The sequence below is a fragment of the Galeopterus variegatus genome, unplaced genomic scaffold (assembly GCF_000696425.1).
Source record: "Galeopterus variegatus unplaced genomic scaffold, G_variegatus-3.0.2 Scaffold2012, whole genome shotgun sequence".
In the NCBI taxonomy this organism is placed as follows: Eukaryota; Metazoa; Chordata; class Mammalia; order Dermoptera; family Cynocephalidae; genus Galeopterus; species Galeopterus variegatus.
The window spans coordinates 252,870-272,711 of NW_007728123.1; the positions used below are offsets into that span (position 1 = coordinate 252,870).

Sequence of the window (19,842 nt, forward strand, 5' to 3'; positions counted from 1 at the left end):
AAAAAAATATATATATATATATATATATATATATATATATATATCATTTTCTACAAAAAAAATAAATTCTTCTAAAGGATATAAATCCATTTGACATTGCTCAAAATACTAATTGAGAAAAATTATAAAGACTCTCCTTTATAATATCTAGGCTAATTTCAACTATATCATTGTGAAAGATAAATTCAGACAAAAAGCATAATAAAATCCACATATCTGCCAAAGGATCAAAGTGGTGTACTTATATATACTATTTTTCACCTAGTTCCTAATAATTGCAATTTCCTAAACTAAGTGCTGAGTCTGACACAATGATAAACTAAGATAATCTCTGCCCTTAAGGAGTTTACAATCCCTTAATATAAATAGAAATTAGAAGGTTAGACTCTTATCTGATTTTGTAATTCAAATAGTGATTAGGAAGACCATCATCCTAAGTGTTGACCTTGGATCATCATCATCAATGACATCTGAGAGCTTGGTAGAAATACACTCTCAGGCCCCAGATACACAGACCTGATAAGTCAGAACTTCCATTTTAACAAGATCCTCAGGTAATTTGCATCCATGATAAAGTTTAAGAGGCAAAGATCCCTAAAAGAAATCTTTCAAACTTAACAAAATCTTCCTCTGTATTAATTCTCTCAAGTGACATCAGGGCTTGCAGGATTTAAGAAAAAGGATCAGAATTTTGTTTTTGGGTGACAATGTTTTGACAAGGCTCCTAATTGGAAATTTCATCCTACATGACCACTGCCTCAGTTTCACAAAGAAGATAAGCAAGGAGGGGGAACAGGTATTGCTGTGACAGTTCAAAATGAAGCTGCAACTACCTCTTCTACTATTTACACTCAGCTACTGTGGCTTCTTTGCTACTCTTCACGGACACTAAACATCCTCCTCCTGCCTCAATCCTATGGTCTTGCTACCCCCTCCCCAGATACTCCCACCAAGCTGTGTGCACAGATGGCTCTCTAGTTTCCTTCAGGTTGTTACCTGTCAGGAACACTTACCTGCCCACCTGCATAAGTAGCACCCTACCTCCTAGCCTTCCTCACTCTCCTACTTGCTTGCTTACCTTTCTTTGTTCTTCCCCATCATACTCTCTTTATTTGTCCACTTGTTTATTATCTGTCTCCCACATTAAATGTAAACTCATTGAGGACAAGAATTTTTTTTTCCTTACTGTTGTATCCCAGTGCTAGAACCATGGAAGCACACAGTGGGCACTTAATAAGTACTTGCAGACTGTATGAGTGAGTTACGTATCGTATTAGAAGTAAAAGCTAATTTATATACATGCTATATATAAAAATTGACAAACCAGAGCCCATGGCCAAATCTGGCCCATGGGCCTGTTTTGGTACAGCCCTCAAGCTGAAAATAGTTCTTACATCTTTAAAAGACTTCTTAGAAAATAAAAATATAACAAAACAGAAAAGAATATGTGACAGAGATCATATGACCCACAGCATAAAATATTTACTATTTGGTCCTTTACAGAAAAAGTTGTGTACCTTTGAAATATATGAATGTCTGCAAAATAAAAAAAAATTTCCAGGATGTAAGATATGGTCAGATGCTATACTTAACACATTCGAAAAACATGACTCACTGTATTTGGTCTTTGTTAGCACAGAGCAGTTCTCGGAACACTTATCTAGAACCATCCGTGGACCAAAGAGATTGGGACAGCATTCCAGTTTGATGCAGGTTTGCCGGCAGAATTCAGTCACCCGATCTGCTGTTTTCACTATCTCAACAGTAGCTCGATAACTCTTTCCTTTATATCTGCCATTGAAAGACATCAGATGCCAAATTTATTGGGCTAGTGATTACCCAGGGGAAAAAAAAAATCATATCAATACACCTGAAAAATATTTTTGCTTCTTAGGATATTCTATGTCCTTTACAGTTTGAGGACTCTGAAAACAACGAGGAAGTTCTGCGTATTGTACTTAAATTAAATCTGGTAAGTTATGACAAGTAAAAGCTGAGTTATTTAAATTAGCTAAGTAAAGTTCCTGCTTTCTGTTTCTAAATTAAGATTTTCAAATAGTAATTTCACTAACTACTATAAAAAGAAAAGTGACTTTTCATCATCTTTTTTTTTTTTTTTTTTTTTTTTAAAAGATGACTGGTAAGGGGAACTTAACCCTTGACTTGGTGTTGTCAGCACCACGCTCTCCCAAGTGAGCTAACCGGCCACCCTATTAGGGATCTGAACCGTTGGCCTTGGTGTTGTCAGCACCACACTCTCCCAAGTGAGCCACGGGCTGGCCATCAAATCTTTCTTTATACTGGGCAGTGATCCTTAGGGTGTAGTCCAAGGACCCGTACAACCTGCCAACTATCACTACACATGACAAGATCACGTCAGAAATCAAAAGTATATGTTTATAAACTTCCGTAGTAATTTTAAAGAGTAATTTTATGTCTCTTGAATCTAATAAAACTTTTTCTTGCATTTTTATCTTTTACATTTCATATGTCTTGTAATTCATTTTTACCATATTTTATAAATGTACTGATCCATGACATGATGGAAATCTACAAAAGAAAACAAGCCTGGTCCTTCATCACAAATAGTTGAAGAAGCACTGCTCTAGGAAATATAAGCATTCTGATAGCCACAGAAGAATGATTCTGGGGCCGGCCCGTGGCTCACTCAGTAGAGTGTGGTGCTGGTAGCACCAAGGCCCCGGGTTCGGATCCCACATAGGGATGGCCGGTTCGCTCACTGGCTGAGCGTGGTGCTGACAACACCAAGTCAAGGGTTAAGATCCCCTTACCGGTCATCTTTTAAAAAAAAAAAAAGAAGAATTGATTCTGTAACTTGTTAAAGACAAATAAAAGGGCAGAGTAGTTTACTCACTTGGCTTTTAGGACTTCCCCACATCCATGCCACACAGAGTCTTTGTCCAGCTGGAGCTCCCGAAGGACACGACTGGGCTTATAGGCTGCATTGATAAGCAAAGTGAGGACCTGAGCTCGGTTTTAAAGCAAAAATATGGGTCGGGAAGGAGAAAAGCAGATCATTAGAACCAAAGCACTCTTGCTATCCCTTAGAATGTTAAGGCCATTTAGGAGATTAATTCTAGTCATATTAACTAACAATGTTAGCAAAATAATAATATCTAAGGCCCAAAGTTACAAATAAGAGGGTAATCAGATCTTAAACACTCAAAATGTTATGGTCAGGGAAAAACAGGCACTATAAATTTCAAATTACTCTAGCACTTACTCCCAGATGCTTACCCAACCATGGTACACACAGAAAATTAAATTTGTTTGGGACACTGTATAGACAGCTAAGCCTTCTTGTGGCTGGAGAAATCCAGCCCAGAATCTCCAGCTTCCCCAGACCCTGCCTTGCCATCCTGAGGGCTAGAAGGTTCAATACATCCTCACATCTGTTAGCTGCAGTGCAACATCCTGGTGTGGAAGCACTGGAAGTCCAGCAGATATGTAGCTTTGTCATGGCTCCAAGGTTAATGCCACACAGCCTCTCAGTCACAGACTAATCTCACAGTTCACTCTTGCACAGTTCTCATGTGGTGCCTGACAGAAGACCTTTCTACACTGACAGAGGTGTATCTGCTAAGTGAAGAAATGCTTAGTGAATGTTCCCTGGGGAGCAGAAGTAATTACATGCCCAGTTCACTGTCCAAATATCTGATAAAATCTAGAGTTGTCATGTTGATGTCATGTCTATGAATGAGCCTAGGAGACTGATGTGAAATTTCCAAGTTCTTTCGCTTTAGACCAGAACCTTACCTCTCTGAGGACCAGAACACAGTTCCCAGGTCCTACACATTGAGGCAGCTCAGCGATTCTCCCTTTGTTAAGATATGGCCCTGAGAAGCAACGATGGTTGAAATATATCTTTGGACAGCAATATTTTCCATTAATCATAACTGGGAAATGAAGAGAAACAAATAATCAGAAAAGTCATTCACTAACCCATGTTTCCAAAGCTGAATTACTGGGGGAAATCTACCAAGCATATACACCATCACATAAAGTTCAGAATTACGTATTTTGAAGCTTAACATGTTGTCTGAGAATGCTATTGAAATACCTTATACTTACCTTATAGTTACTTACAGAGTTTATTTCTCTCTGAAATCAATGTCCTGAATTATATGCCAATTAACTCCAGAGTTAATGCAACTTTTTCCTAGAGCCCCATGCTGCTATCAATAAAGAAAGTGGAGGAACTACTTCAACAACCCATGATGATCCCCAACGATCAATGATTTCTCTCCTAGGTCTTCAAACACCAACCATTCAGTAATCTATTCTGGAATATTTCTAGAGATTGATGGTGAAGGTTATCGAGAACTACAGTTTGTTTCCTTAAAACCACCAAACTAACATGCTGGCAGCCTCTGATGCTGTGGGAGCTCTCCCATCTCTGGGATTTCTCAGAGGGCTAAAAGTATGCTGTGACCAAGTCTCTCAATTCTTTTTGTACTATGAGGTGTAACTTGGCCTAGAGACCCCTCTCTTCAACTATTTTTCTATATGAATACTATATTTCAATGTAATGGTTTTCTAAAAATCCCTTCACTGTTTGGCATTTCAGCTATTGAATGTAAAAAATTCGAAAACACTAAAATATCTTCATTTTGATAGAAAGCAGAAAGAGGTTTTTTGTTTGTTTGTTTGTTTTTTTATTAAAAGATGACTGGTAAGGGGATCTTAACCCTTCACTTGGTGTTGTCAGCACCACGCTCAGCCAGTGAGTGAACCGGCCATCCCTATATAGGATCCGAACCCGTGGCCTTGGTGTTATCAGCACTGCACTCTCCCAAGTGAGCCACGGGCAGGCCCAGAAAGAGGTTTTTCTGATGGACACTGCCTATTAATCCAATGTTAAGGAAAGGAGGCGTGTGCACACTGCCCACTGTCAATAGGACCCTGAAGTTCATGTTCTCTCATTAATTAAGAATGTAGTCTTGGGGCCAGTTGGTTAGCTCAGTTGGTTAGAATGCAGCCTTATAACACCAAGGTCATGGGTTCAGATCCCCTTCCCAGCCAGCCACAATTAAAAAAAAAAAAAAAAAAGGCCGGCCCGTGGCTCACTCGGTAGAGTGCGGTGCTGAAAACACCAAGGCCACGGGTTCGGGGCCTATATAGGGATGGCCGGTTTGCTCACTAGCTGAGCGTGGTGCTGACAACACCAAGCCAAGGGTTGAGATCCCCTTACCGGTCATCTTTTAAAAAAAAAAAAAAAAGGCCGGCCCGTGGCTCACTCGGTAGAGTGCGGTGCTGAAAACACCAAGGCCACGGGTTCGGGGCCTATATAGGGATGGCCGGTTTGCTCACTAGCTGAGCGTGGTGCTGACAACACCAAGCCAAGGGTTGAGATCCCCTTACCGGTCATCTTTTAAAAAAAAAAAAAATGTAGTCTTGGCACAGTGGTCAGCATGTCGGTACCCACTTTTCCACTTTAACGCTGCCACCCAGATCCCCCTCTTCAGGATTAAGGCACTCATGCCCCTGCTGCTAGGAATATTGGCAGTTTACAGTGCTCACTTGTAGGTTTATCTTAGAATTGCTCTGAGCCAGGGACTGCCCTCAGTCGAAGACAGCCACCTTGCCTGAAGTCCCACCCCTTGTGAAGTGGGAAGGGAGCAGCAGCCCACTTCCAATAACTTGTCAATAAGGGGTGGCCACCATGCCTAAATTAGGGACAACTCTGAGTGGCTATATCAGCTCCAAGGCTCCTTGTTAAGACTAGAAGAAACTTCTGTTGTGACTGCATTGTGGTTCAACTTCTCTCTCTGCCCAATCACACTTCCTTTACTCCTCCCAGGAGCTGTTCCCAAAAACACTCCCCAATGAAACTCTTACATGCAAATATCGAAATCTCAGACTGTTTTCCAGGAAGCCTGACCTATGATAAAACCCAAACCAAAAAGCCCTGGCTGAGTTCATGTAGGAGATACTAATGTCTTTATTATGTAGTTTCAGTAAGCATTAGAATAGCCAGCAATGCATCAGAAATAAGAAGCTACACAGCTCTGATCCTCTATGTATAAATGATCTCATGAAAAGATAGTGGATGGAAGAGACAAAAGAGCAGGTTTTGAACTTGACAAAGATTTGAGTTCTGATTCTGGCCCTTCTACTCATAAGCTGTACGGCCTCTCTGAACCATGGTTTCTTTTCTAGGCATTTACTAAGTCTCATCTGAATGCCCAATCTGTGCTAGAATACACACAGCATTATACAACAAGCACAGGGGAAGTCAAGAGTAGTTCCACAGAGACCCCTGGACAAAAGGCTTGAACCTCCAAGCCAGGATCCTTGTCTCATTTATCAGGCATTGCCTTTGGGACATTCTGTTTTTCCAGTGCTTTATTTTTATAATTGTAAAATTTATATACAAAATGTGCATATGATAAAAAGGGTTTAAAAAAGAATAAACCCTACCTTCTCAACTACCCACCTTAAAAAAGAGCACTACCTGGAAAGCCTCAGGTTCTTTACCTAAAGTCAGGGGTGTTAATATCAACCTCCAGAGCCTCTGATACACAACAGGTGATCAGCAAAGAATAGCTACAATTATCAGAAATAGGCAAAAATATCAGCCTAGAGATGATTATTAAACTAAATACATCATAGACAGCTAGAACTCTGAGCTATACAATTAAGAGACTCCTCTATGAAGCCACATCCTATAAATCAAGTGTATTGTTTAAGTTATTTTCAGATGTAGTCCATTAAAAGAAACTAAGGGTCCTCTTTTCCATAAGATTACATACAATTATACCTGAGTCTATGGAGTTCAGCTCCTGATTCTTCAGGCCCTCATGGACAGTCCTTGAGGATGGTACTCTGGGTCAAGAAAAGACAGCAAAATGGTGAGATAATCCTTAAGATAAGTAAAGTGTGAGGGTTAGTTTCCTTCAAATCTAAAAAGAAAGAAAATGTGGCAGGCTGCAAAATTTATAATGGAAGATATTTCTTCGATCATACTTTTTTTTTTTTTAAACTAGCACCTGCTTTTAAAACTATGTACAGTTGGGCTGGCAGGTTAGCTCGGTTGATTAGAGCATGGCGCTGATAACACCAAGGTCTGGGGTTCCATCCTTGTAGTGGGCAGCCACCCCCATCCCCAAAATTTATTAATTAAAACTATGTACAGGGTCTAATGAGCCAATGGACAGTCTATAGAGAGCAGTGTGATGCTGTATGTTCAAACAAACTTTCCTTCCATTCATGTGAGCAAGAAATTACACAATTTCTTGTGGGATTCTTAAGCCACAAGTAAACTATTCATTTTTTCAACTGTCACAGATCAGAAACATTTCTTACACAGGGTCTATTTTCTGCTTTCATCAGTTTCAAAATTAAAGACTAATTATGTTATTTTAAAAGCCCAGAGACTTATTTTGTATGCAGCAATCACTAAAAGATTGCTGGAATGCAATCTTGGAATGCTTCTTGACTAAAGCTTTGGATCAGTCTTGACAACTAAGTCAAGGAAAAATCCAAGGTCAGGTTTTTGTCATTGTTATCTCACTTCTCTACCAGGGATAAAATTCTATGGCCTTTCTCTCCACTTCTACTATCAGTTCCATTACCCACATAGCTACAAAGGCCGTTATAAATTATACATAAGGTAGTTATAATATGCTATAGATAGAACTGTCCCCACAAAATTCGTATGTTGGAGCCCTAACCCTCAATGTAACTGGAATTGGAGATAGGGCTTCTGGGAGGTAATTAAAATTAAATGAGGTCATCAGGGTAGAGCCCTAATCTGACAGGACTGGTTGCCTTATAAGAAGAGAAAGAGAAAGAGAGATAAAGAGGAAGAGAGAGTGAGAGATAGGCAGATAGATATCTCCACCATGTGAGGACACAGCCAAAAAGAGACATCTGCAAGCCAGGAGGAGAGCCACCAGGAACCAACTCAACTGGCACCTCGATCTCGGAATTCCAGCCTCCAAAATGTGAGAAAATAAATTTCTGTGGTTTAAGCCACCCAGTCTGTGAAACTTTGTTACGAAAGCCTGAGAAGACTAATATATAATTCAAAATCCAATGTTTAAAAACACACATATACACACATACATTTTTGCATTTTTAAAGATTTAAGGTACCACAAATTAAGTGCTTCTCAGAAGTTGTGTGTGATGATATGCTACAATGAGTTTCTTGATGGGCAAAAAGTCACTCCTTTGAGTGTGTCTTTTCTTTTAGAGTTGTTATCTCCCTCAAGTTTTTATCCACTGTGACAAATCATTTCCTGATTTACAATATTTGCTCTTCGTTAACAAATGCCAGCAGGGGACTCTTCCTTTTTTTCATTCAAATGACTTCAGGCTCTAAAAGCCAAAGAAAACTCAATTTGGGGAATATCTTTAGAATGCATTTTACCCTTTTGTATATAATGTCATTTTAGAAAATGCATATATTGTAAGGAGAACTATATATAATATCGAAAGTTGAATTAAAAGATTATGCTTCTATCTGAGAAAATAACATGAGATACAGGCTCTGAAATAATTAATTCTTTTTCTAGATAGTCTAACTTTCAAATGTCAACTGTTCAGACATACTATTACATTACTTACTGTTTTTCTGGTTGAACTACTGCAATTTTCCTCTGTTTATGTACTGTAAAGAAGAAAAAATATATAAATGCCAAGAAAAATAAAAGACAAAGGAAAAATTCTAAGCTTATACTAGCATATTTAAAACCTGGTTCTGTGTATATAAAACTGGCAAGTATTACAAATTAGTGTATCTGAATATCTAGACTAAGGCACATTTTCTGGGTAGGGATCTTCATACAAAGAGCAAAAATAATATTTTCAAGGCTTCCAGGATCAATCAACTCCTACAAATATTTTCTAAACAAAGACAGATATTCAAAAGAAAAGCTGATTTGACAAGGGTGTCAAGACCATTCAATGGGATAAGGACAGTCTTCAACCAATAGTGCTGGGAAAACTGAATATCCACATGAATGAAGTTGAACCCTTACCTTACATCATGTATAAAAATTGACTCAAAGTGGATCAAAGATCTAAATGTAAGAGCTAAAAATATAAAATTCTTAGTGTGGTGCTGATAAAACTATAAAACTCTTAAAGAAAAACATGGGAGAAAATCTTAATAATATTGGATTAGCCAATGACTTTTCAACATATGACTCAGCAATTCCACTCCTAGGTCATATCCTGTGACCTAAGAGAAATGAAAACATATGTCCACATAAAAACCTGTACACCAGCATTTATAGGAACATTATTCATAATAGTCAAAGAATGAAACAACCCAAATGTCTGTCAACTGACAAATGCATAAACAAAATGTGGTATGTCCATACAATAAAATATTATTCAGCTATTGCAGTAGATTGAATTATGCCCACCCAAAACTCACTGAAGCTTAAATTGTGTCCCCCAAGTTTTATGTATTAGAAACTTGGCCCCCACTGTGACTGTTAAGAGGGTGGGAAATCCTATTATAGTAATTGAAAGGTGGAGCCTTGAAGAGGAGATTAGATTGTAGGGCCATGCTGTAGTGAATGGATTAAAAATAGTGGCCAGGGGTATGGTTCTGAGGGTTTTAAGAGAGAGAAGAGAGTCTGTCTTTCTCTCTCTGCTTTTTCTGCTTCCACCATCTTGCAACGTGAGACCCCTGGGTCACTATCACCACCACCAGATGGACTTCGGATTTCTCAGGCTCAGAAACTATAAGCAATAAATTTCATTTTCTTTATAAATCACCCAGTTTCAGATATTTTGTTATAAGCAACAGAAACAGACTAATACAGCTATATAAAGGAATAAAGTACTAATATATACTACAAACATGGATAGACTCTGAGGTGGGGTGTAACTTTCAAGATTAGGTTACAAAGACTCTGGCTTCCATCTTGTTCAACCTCTCTTGCTCTCTATCTTCCTTAATCTGATAAAAGCCAGTTGCCATGCTGTAAGCTATCCTGTGGAGAGGCCCATGAGGCATGGAACTAAGGGTGTCCTCCAGTCGACAGCCAGCAAGGAGTTAAGGCCCTCAGTCCAACAGCCCTGCTGTGGTCTGAACGTTCATGACCCCCAAAATTCATATTGAAAACAAATCACCAATGTGTTGGAGTCAGGAGGTATGGCCTTTGGAAGGTGATTAGATCATGAGGGCATGGCCCTCATGATTAGGATTAGTGCCCTTATCAAAAAGACTCCAGGGGCCGGCCCGGTGGCGCACTCGGTAGAGTGCGGTGGCGCTCCCGCCGAGGGTTCGGATCCCATATAGAGACCGGTCTGCTCACTGGTTGAGCACGGTGCAGGCGCGACACTGAGGGTTGCGATCCCGTTACCGGTCACAAAAAAAAGACAAAAAGGGGGAAAAAAAAAAAAGATTCCAGAGACCTAGAAATTTGTTTCAGCATGTGAGGACACAGTGAGATGGTACCATCTTAAACCAGGAAACAGGTCCTTGCCAAACACTGAATCTGCTAACACCTTGATCTTGGACTTTCCAGCCTATGGAACTATGAGAAACAAATTTCTATTATTTATAGATTACCCAGTCTATGGTATTTTGTTATAGCAGCCAGAATAAACTAAGACAGTTGCCAATAATCATCTGAGTAAACTTGGGAACAAATCCTCCCCTAGTTGGGCCTGGAGATGACTACGGTCCTGGCTAACACCTTGATTGCAGCCTGTGAGAAACTCAGATCCAGAGGACTCACCTAAGTTTTACCCAGATCCCACAGAAACTAAGAGATGATAAATGTTTGTTTCAAGAAGTAATTTCCTGGGCCGGCCTGTGGCTCACTCGGTAGAGTGCGGTGCTGATAACACCAAGGCCACGGGTTCGGATCCCATATAGGGATGGCTGGTTCGCTCACTGGGTGAGCGTGGTGCTGACAACACCAAGTCGAGGGTTAAGATCCCCTTACCGGTCATCTTTAAAAAAAAAAAGAAGTAATTTCCTATGCAGGAATGGATAGCCAGAAAGTCACTTTGTTTTTCTCTGAAATTCATCCTAATTGGTAGCAGCCACACAACAAAATATTTAACAATCAACACTCTGACCCAGAAATAGACAGATACCTCGTGCTCGGCGAGGAGTGCTAAGGGGGTGGCCGTTGGTTTCACACCAGCCCAAAGGAAATATATCCATGGATTCCACACTCACAATACATTCGGGTATAGGCTTCTTAGAACCTGTTTAGATTTTTTAAAAAACAACCTTTTTTAGACCATTAAATAACCTTCTTTATAAAATACTTCCTAGACAATGTTCTACTGTTGCAATAATACAGACATAAGTCTCTTGAGCAAGTATCTTTTACACAAAAGTCATACTTTTTCATGCATGATAAACATTACGAAAAAAAGGAAACTGTCCCCATACATAACTATTTAAGATCCAAAACAGGTAGCGAATATACAGGGTGACCCTTAGCTAGGGAATAGCAAAGAAGCAACTAGAACTACCACTGGTATCATTCAGATGGTTAATAAATTGTGGAATATACTATAAAGCAAATGTACTTCACAGGGCCTGGTTTTCCAAAGCCTTGCCGTTTCAAATATTGACCTTGCAAAGACAGGAAATTTCCCTCAGGGTATAAGTCTCTGGTTTAAGATAAAGATTTGTGGCACAGCAAGGTTGCTGGCTCAAAGACAGACTAGTTACTGATTGTTATGTAAAGATACTGAGAAATTGCTGTTAAGAAGGAATGTTTGCTAAGATCAAACTGTTGTTGATAGGACCAGTTAATTGCCTTACTGGGATGTCATCTGGCTTATTTCACTGAAAGTTACCAGCCTATACTGTTAAACTATAACCCCACCTATGTCTCTTCCTGTAACTTCCTGGTCTGGAAAATAAATGCAGGAAGAGAACCCCAATTTGGCGTTAATATCCCAAGGAAGGGTTGGCTCTCGTTTGAGCATCCCAAAAGGAGATTAACCACTTCAGGGCCTCTCACTGCTCAGTAGAGATGGGCTTTGAGTAATCCTTGGCATCTCCGTCACTCAGGGGAAGTGGGGTGACAAATCCGTGGGGGGGGGGCAAAGCAACACAAAGCAACAATAAATATCATAGTCAATTCCTTGAAATAACTGGAAACTGAAAGGCAAGAATGACAGTTCTGCTTGATGAGAATATTTGGTACTCCAGGAATAAGTCAGACAGTAGAATGGTGAATTCAAATCACAAAGTGATTTGGCAGGTTGCTTAGCACGAGTTGCATAAAAGTCTACATTTAATTCTGTCCTTGAAATCTGTGTTAAATGCCAATTCAACAAATCAGAAACAGCAGGTACCTTCTCAGAGTATATTTAGCAGCAGGGTAAAAAACAAACTTGGGATATATGCAGTAATTGCAGCATTGAGTACTAACAAAGTGCCTTCCATCCACAAACCTGACCAATCATTGAATATTACTTTTAGTATAATACATTATTATTTCTACTTTATATACTATTTGGTTCTATTGGTCTGAGGCACCCAAAATATTCTCTCTTCAATAAACTAGGCATTAATGCTCATGCTCATATAATTTGGTCACATCAAAATATAAGCTATATGACTTATCCCCTTAAAGAAAATAGAGGACTCTGTAAGAAAGGTTTTTTATTCACATCCATTTCCTACAATTTGAAAGCCAAGGACAGGAAAATAAATTTTCAGCTTAGAAGCATGCATTTCAAATTAGAAGTCTCTGAACAAGATCTGTATTTAACTAATCCATTATGTTTAATAAGCCACATTATAGGAGTAAACAGGAAGAGCAAAGGACAGTGATCACAGGAAGCCTTTTCAGGAGTGCTGGTGCTTACCCTCCAGCTGGAGCCACAGGTAGGAGCCTCGTACTGCAGTAACAGTGGCAATGCACACTTCTTCGGGGAGAAGAGGGTTCACAGCCTCAAGCTTCATGTTCTCTTTAAATTCATGCTGAGAAATTGACTAGAAAATGAATGAATCAGATCCATTTATTGGATTAACACTCAGAATTAACTCGTGCTCACCTGGAAGACCTTTTTCAAGTAGTATTTAATCCCTAGGTTCACCTTAAAGCTATAAATTTATCTTGCTTTGTTTTGTTTTTTAACGAAGCAGAGGGAAAACGTCTGCCTTTCTTGGTGGTACAGGCAGTATAGTCTTTGAGGTCAGATATTCCTGCATCATTGCTACCTGTATGACCTTGCTCAAGCTGTGTAATCTCTTTTTGCCTCAGTTTCCTCACATGTCAGATGAAGTTGAGAATACCTATTAAAAATAAAGAACTATTCAGAGAAGAGAAATAGTTCCAGAAAATAAAAATAAAAAACATGATATCAAAAATTAAAAACCCAAAAGAATGGTTGAAAGATAAAGTTTAGGAAATCTTCCAGAAAGCAAAACGAAAAGAAAAAGAAAAAAAGGTACAAAAAGTAGAGGTTTGGTCCAAAGGGCCAAATCAAGTAATAAATAAATAAATTCCAGAAAGAAATAAGAGAGAAAACAGAAGGAAGAAAAATCAAAGAAGTGATTCAAGAAAATTTTCCAGCACAGAAAGGCATGAGTGACCAGAGAGAAAGTGGCCACTGAGAACCCAGCACAATGGATGAAAACAGGCCCACATCAAGGCTCTTCACTGTGAAAAATGGTGACAACAAGATTTTATAACCTTCCAGGGAGGAAAAAAAGGCAGGTCACTTTTTAAGATAAAGACTAGGAATGGCTTTCAACTTTTCAACAGCAATGCTAGAAGGTAGAAAACAACTGAGTGATGTTTTCAAAATGCTCAAGTAAATTAAGTCCCAATGTAAAATTCCATATTGGGCCAAACTATGAATCAAGTTACTAGAGTGAAGACATTTTCAAATACAGATGCTCCTTGACATACAATGGGGTTGGTCCCAATAAACTCATCATAAGTTGAAAATAGTATAAGCTAAAAATGCATTTAATACACCTGGCCTAAGGAACCTCACAGCTTAGCCTGGCTATCTTAAACGTGCTCAGAACACATATTAGACTACAGATGGCAAAATCATCTAAGACAAAGCCTATGTTTTGAATATCTCTAAGTGTTGAATATCTCATGTAATTTATTGAATACTGTACTGAAAATTGAAAAACAGAATGGTTGTACGGTATGGTTTCTACTGAATGCATACCGCTTTTCATACCATTGTAAAGTCGAAAATCATAAGTCAAACTACAGTCGAGGACTATCTGCACACAGTGTCTACAAAAATTTACCTCCCTTGCACTCTGATTCAGGAAGCTACTGAGAGACAGGCTCCATCAAAACAAGGGAGCAAACCAAAAAACAGGAGGCCATGAGATATACAAAACAGGGGACCCCAAATCATAAGAAAAGGGAGAGGGCAATTCTCTGGGTGATACTAAAGGGCAGTTGCATGATTAAAACTACATGGCAAGCCTAGAGAGCAACCCATCCAGGCAGAGTAGGAAGGATGTCTCTACAAAAAATAATAGGAATGACAAATTTCCTGATGTGATTGCCTTTGTGGAAATAGTAATGAGAAGTTACTGGAAGGTCTAAGAAGAACTAACAACAGATACAAAGAAATTAAGCAAATGAAAAACAAGGCAATCATTAACTTGAAGACAACTAAAAAAAGAAAATAATCATAAAATACTGCAGTATTCAGCTGTGGATAATCTTTTAATGCATATACCAATGTAAAAACTCAATTCAGATTTAACCAAAAATTGAAATATACTCTAAAGGAAGAATAAGACAGAGGGGAAAGGTAATGTAAAATAGCTAAATGCTTATTTACTGTAATATAGAACCAACAGACATGTCTAAAATTGATTCAAAAGGTAGCATATTATTTTGCAAATGAAGAAGTATAGATACCAGAATTACAGTGAGAAGAACAGGAAGTAACTACTTCTGGGCAAGAAGACCATGAAAAGGGATAGGGCAGGGGCTATTGTTTTACGTTCTAAGCCTTTTCGTGCTATTTGTTTTTTTTAAACCACATTCATGTATTATTTGGATAAAAGTATTTTTAAATAAGCTTAACAATTTTCTCCACTTAATATTTCAATTTTTTTTTTTTTCTTTTAAAGATGACCGGTAAGGGGATCTTAACCCTTGACTTGGTGTTGTCAGCACCATGCTCAGCCAGTGAGCGAACCGGTCATCCCTATATGGGATCCGAACCCGGGGCCTTGGTGTTATCAGCACCGCACTCTCCCGAGTGAGCCACGGGCCGGCCCTCAATTTTTTCATATTACTGAACCATCAAAAATAATTATGAGGGCCGGCCCGGTGGCGCACTGCTACAGTGCACCGCTTGGGAGCGCGGCGGCGCTCCCGCCGAGGGTTCGGATCCCACATACAGACCGGCCACTCACTGGCTGAGCGAGGTGCAGGCGCAACACCAAGGGTTGCGATCCCGTTGCCAGTCCCGGCCCGGTACGGGCGCGACACTGAGGGTTGCGATCCATTGCCGGTCACGAAAAAAGACAAAAAGGAAAAAAAAAATTATGAAATAAAATTTCAAATTCACATAATTTTAGCTAAGAAAAAATGAAACCAATAAACTTGCAAAACTAACTTAATTAGCAAATTAACTAAGTTCTGCAGTAAATGTATTTTTCTTAGGACCATTTTATTACCATCAACAAGGTGCTTATCCAGGTTGAGTGAGATAATTAACTACAGATTAATAATCATAAAAAGCAAGGGAAGCACAGCAGTCACTACAACTCTGAAGCAGTGGCCATGAGGGGTTCTCACCGGAGGGAAGCACCTCTGGGGAGCAGCTTCAGCACCACACTGTTTGAGGTAGTCGGCCCAATCAAAGTCCTGGCTTGGGTAGCCTAGGTGGGAACAAAGGAACAATGATTCACACCACATATGCTTGCCTGGCTTTACCACTCTGCCAGGTGTCTACCCACAACTTCCAATGTTGCTCATTTGAGGATTTTGATTTAGAGAGGGGGAAAAACACTCTATAAATCCAAAGCATTGTTAATTTTCTAAAATAGAGCAACTCTGGCCAACTATAACACCGCAATGAAATTCTTTGGATAAATCTTAAAACTTTGAAATTCCAAACTAGGCATTTATTTTGAGCAATATTTTATATGATTACTTGCTGGCAATTTACCAAAAGGATTTAAGACAGTTATGACTGGATTCAATTTGTACATGTAAATCCAGTCTTATCAGTTCTACTAGGACTTAGGCTCTGATGGAAAAGAAACAGCAAATAGTACAATTTAGTCAGAGAAGAATTTTTTTCTTTGATAAAGCTATTTCCTTAAACATGTCTTAGCTACTACTGATACAATGCTTTCAGCACTGTTTTCAGATTCACGTGCTATAGAATCTCAATGCTCTTTTATAACCTGAATCATGAATTCATTTCAGAAAAAAATTGAGCTTAACTCCTCACTTAACTCTACAAAGGTTAGAAGCATCTCCAATCTGATGCCTTGACTCTGCACCATCTGTGTGCAAGGAGCTGGGTGGAGCCCAACTGCCTGCTGTGCCAGAGTTGCTCTCTGCCTACAGAGAGCTTAATATCTCACAAATATCTACTTAAGACTATGCCCTCCTACAACCAAACAGCCCCTGCAATCACCTTGCCCACCCAACTGCAAATGGTACCACGTTCTCCCTTTGCCCCCAACAATATCTTGACAGTACATTTTCTACCATTTTCAATTATATAATCTACCTTCTCTATATTTATAAAGACAGTTGATTTGTCTGTGACAATGATGAAAGTTCCAATTTCTTTAATAATTGGTTTTTCCTTTACACATAAAGGTGGCAAGCAGGATAAAGAATTTGGGATGTCCAGAGCCTTCCTGCAAAGCAAGAACGTCCTCCTGTAGGTGTTCCACACTACACCCTCCCACCAGGCACCCTATACTTTGTTCAGGGATAAAGAACCTGGGAAGTTCTGTTAGTGTTTCTGTCCCTTGAAGGGACTGAGTCGTACTCATTTTTGTCTCCCCAGTGATAAGCTCAATGCCTGGCTCATAGCAAACATTCCATAAATGTTTGTTGGATGAATGAAGGCTGAATGCAGGGCAAAAGGTTCTGAGTTCATGACCCTTGTTAACACAAAAGAGTACTTCCAAGCCCAGTATTCCAGCAGTTACCATTTAGAAAGTCAAGCTGTGTTTCATCAAAAGCCTACTAATAAAGTATACATACACCACCAATCAAATGGTCTCATTTACTGATATAAAAAAATCAGATAAACACCTTAAATTTTCTAGATATTCTAACTTAAAAAAATGTTTAATTTCAGTAAAGCTCAACTAAATCATAATTAAGAGCCTTGATTAAAATGTCAAAGATTATATTTTACAGAGTTGCAAACAACAGGAAAATAAGCTGTTAATTTCCTACCTACAGCCTAAATCATACTCTTGACTATAAACTTCCTTCTGAAGAGTCTCCTTCAATGATAAGGCTCAGACACTTTAAAATTATCAATAATCTACCTTCTAGCTGTGGCCCTAACGCCTCTTCACACAAGGCAGTTCCCAATGCTCACTGTGCATCCTAGCCCACCCCTCTGTCCCCTCCCAACAGACACAATATGGAGCCAGCACAGAACCCAGGTGTGAATCTGGCTTTCTAGGTGGTTATGAAGATATAGGTGTCAAAGTATGAGGACAGAACACACTCCATTTAACAGTTTTTTAGTTTGATTTATAATTTTCCTTTTTTTTTTTTTTTTGTCTTTTTTCGTGTCCGGCAACGGATCGCAACCTTCAGTGTCGCATCCGCACCGGACCGGGACCGGCAACGGGATCGCAACCCTCGGCGTCGCACCTGCTCCTCGCTCAGCCAGTGAGCGGGAACCGGTCTGTATGTGGGATCCGAACCCTCGGCGGGAGCGCCACCGCACTCTCAAGCGGCGCACTGTAGCAGTGCGCCACCGGGCTGGCCCTATAATTTTCAAGTATGTAAATACATATGGAATTTAGACCTTCATTTATACTTATCTCAATTCCAAAAATTTAGGGACAGGCTGGGGCATGAAGATAGACACAAATGATCTAGGCAGTAGGATCTGATACACCTCATTTCAAGAAAAAGCTCCCAAGGAATAACCCAGAGACAGTGACTGTGGACCTGGAGGGGGGCTGATGTTTAGGCCATTCTTCAGACTCCACTGCACAGGGAAGATGCCAGGACTGTCAACATGGCACACAAAGGATCTCCGCACGTGGTCCTCTGGTCGCAAGTCATCCATTTCTACCAGAAAGTACTTCTCATCAAAAACCTGTACATGCAATTAACAGATAAATTAGACAAATGGTCTTATATGTAAGTATATGTGTGTGTACACATATATATTCATGTACATGTATAGATGAGTTTTTCCCTTGGCACAGCCAAACATATAAAAGTTCAGTCAAATTAGGTATTAAAAATACTAAACACTCAATGAATGTTAGCTCTGTGTTAGACACTGTTTTAATTAAATGCTCTTCATATATTAATTCAGTTTTAATCTTCCTAACAATATAATGAGGTAGGTACGATTATCAACTCCATTTTGTAGATAAGGAATATGAGCTTAAAGAGAGGTTAAATAACTTGCCCCAGGTTTATACAGCAAGGAATAAGCAGAACCTGAATTCAAACCCAAGTAGTTGGGCTCCAAACAAAATTGAGTATAAGCTTAGTGAGGAGTCAACTACACTAGTATATTAGTTTTTCAGATCTAGCCCAGTTTCAAATGCCAAAGAGAAGACTTTATGAGCCCCCTTTGGCTCCTTACCATTCCACATCCCTTCAGACTCCAGATAGGGCCTTCCTGGCCCCACCTGCAGGTTCAGAATCTCTCCTTGATCTGAGAATAATCTTCATCCAACATAATAAAAATTTAAATCTTAACAGGTCAGACGATTCAGCACCCAAGTGACTATTCCCCTAATCACACTCCACTTTGGGTTCTACTTTCAGTAAAAGGGCTTTTGCTCTAGTCCTAAACTGAAATCCTCTCCCTTCTGCCTCAGTTGTAGTACTAAGTAACTGGGCCTTGACAAGCTATTCTTATGGTTATTCCTAACAAGAGCCTTACTTTTGTCCGCCTTCCAAAAGATCAAAGTCTGAATCTGGAAAAAATGACTGCAGCCATCCTACTGCCAGATCTTGTGACACTAACTGCCTGTTCCCACACACCTCCTCATTCTAAAAAGCCCTGCACCTGGCTGGACACTGATGACACTACCTGCCTCCATACTTTACAGATGTCATGGCCTACTTACCAGTTAAATCTCTTCTAGTTACATACAGCTGAGCCTTCCCCAAAGAACATGTGCCTCACTACTTTAGTGCCCAGGCCCTAGTCTGCTTTGGTTGGCTATGGCTACCAAGCTCTGAAAAAGGAATAAGCCACAAAGAACTGGACAATATAAATTCAAAATGTGCACAGAAGTAATTCAAGCCTCACAGCTTAAGAGGAAGAATGGGTTGGATGAATAGAGCAAAGAGATCAAAACACTACCAATTTCCTAAGCCTATCACCCTGACAGGGATTCTTACTAAGAGAGCTGTCCCCACTTTACCTTAACAACTGTAGCAGGAGAGATCCCAAAAGGAGACCCAGGGTCCAGAGCTTCCAATTTCATATTTACAGAGAATGTATGAGTGCCAATTACTTGTTTGTCCTAAAATGCAAACACCAAAAGGGAATAAATAAAGGGTATTTTTGTATTAATTCTATATTCATATGTAGCTGAACACTATTCCAATTAATTAAAATAATGGAACTGTCCAGCTCTTGGTAAATCCTATAATTTTCTTCCCCAGAAAAAACTATTCTGGAAAAAAAAAAAACAAAGGAAATATTCCTACTCTCC

At 39.4% G+C, this 19,842-nt stretch overlaps 1 protein-coding gene across 1 annotated transcript in view; it reads right to left on the bottom strand.

Annotated features, from left to right (window-relative positions):
• The window catches only part of SFMBT1 (Scm-like with four mbt domains 1), an 85,673-nt gene that overhangs the window by 6,066 nt on the left and 59,765 nt on the right, over positions 1 to 19,842 (bottom strand). Inside the window, exons 8-17 of the mRNA XM_008580080.1 lie at positions 19,549 to 19,650; positions 18,107 to 18,257; positions 15,746 to 15,828; positions 12,822 to 12,948; positions 11,085 to 11,198; positions 8,592 to 8,634; positions 6,782 to 6,846; positions 3,778 to 3,917; positions 2,876 to 2,985; positions 1,616 to 1,791 (exon numbers count right to left, since the gene is read on the bottom strand). Of these exons, the coding sequence (XP_008578302.1) occupies positions 1,616 to 1,791; positions 2,876 to 2,985; positions 3,778 to 3,917; positions 6,782 to 6,846; positions 8,592 to 8,634; positions 11,085 to 11,198; positions 12,822 to 12,948; positions 15,746 to 15,828; positions 18,107 to 18,257; positions 19,549 to 19,650 (1,111 nt within the window). The remainder of the gene's footprint in view (positions 1 to 1,615; positions 1,792 to 2,875; positions 2,986 to 3,777; positions 3,918 to 6,781; positions 6,847 to 8,591; positions 8,635 to 11,084; positions 11,199 to 12,821; positions 12,949 to 15,745; positions 15,829 to 18,106; positions 18,258 to 19,548; positions 19,651 to 19,842) is intronic.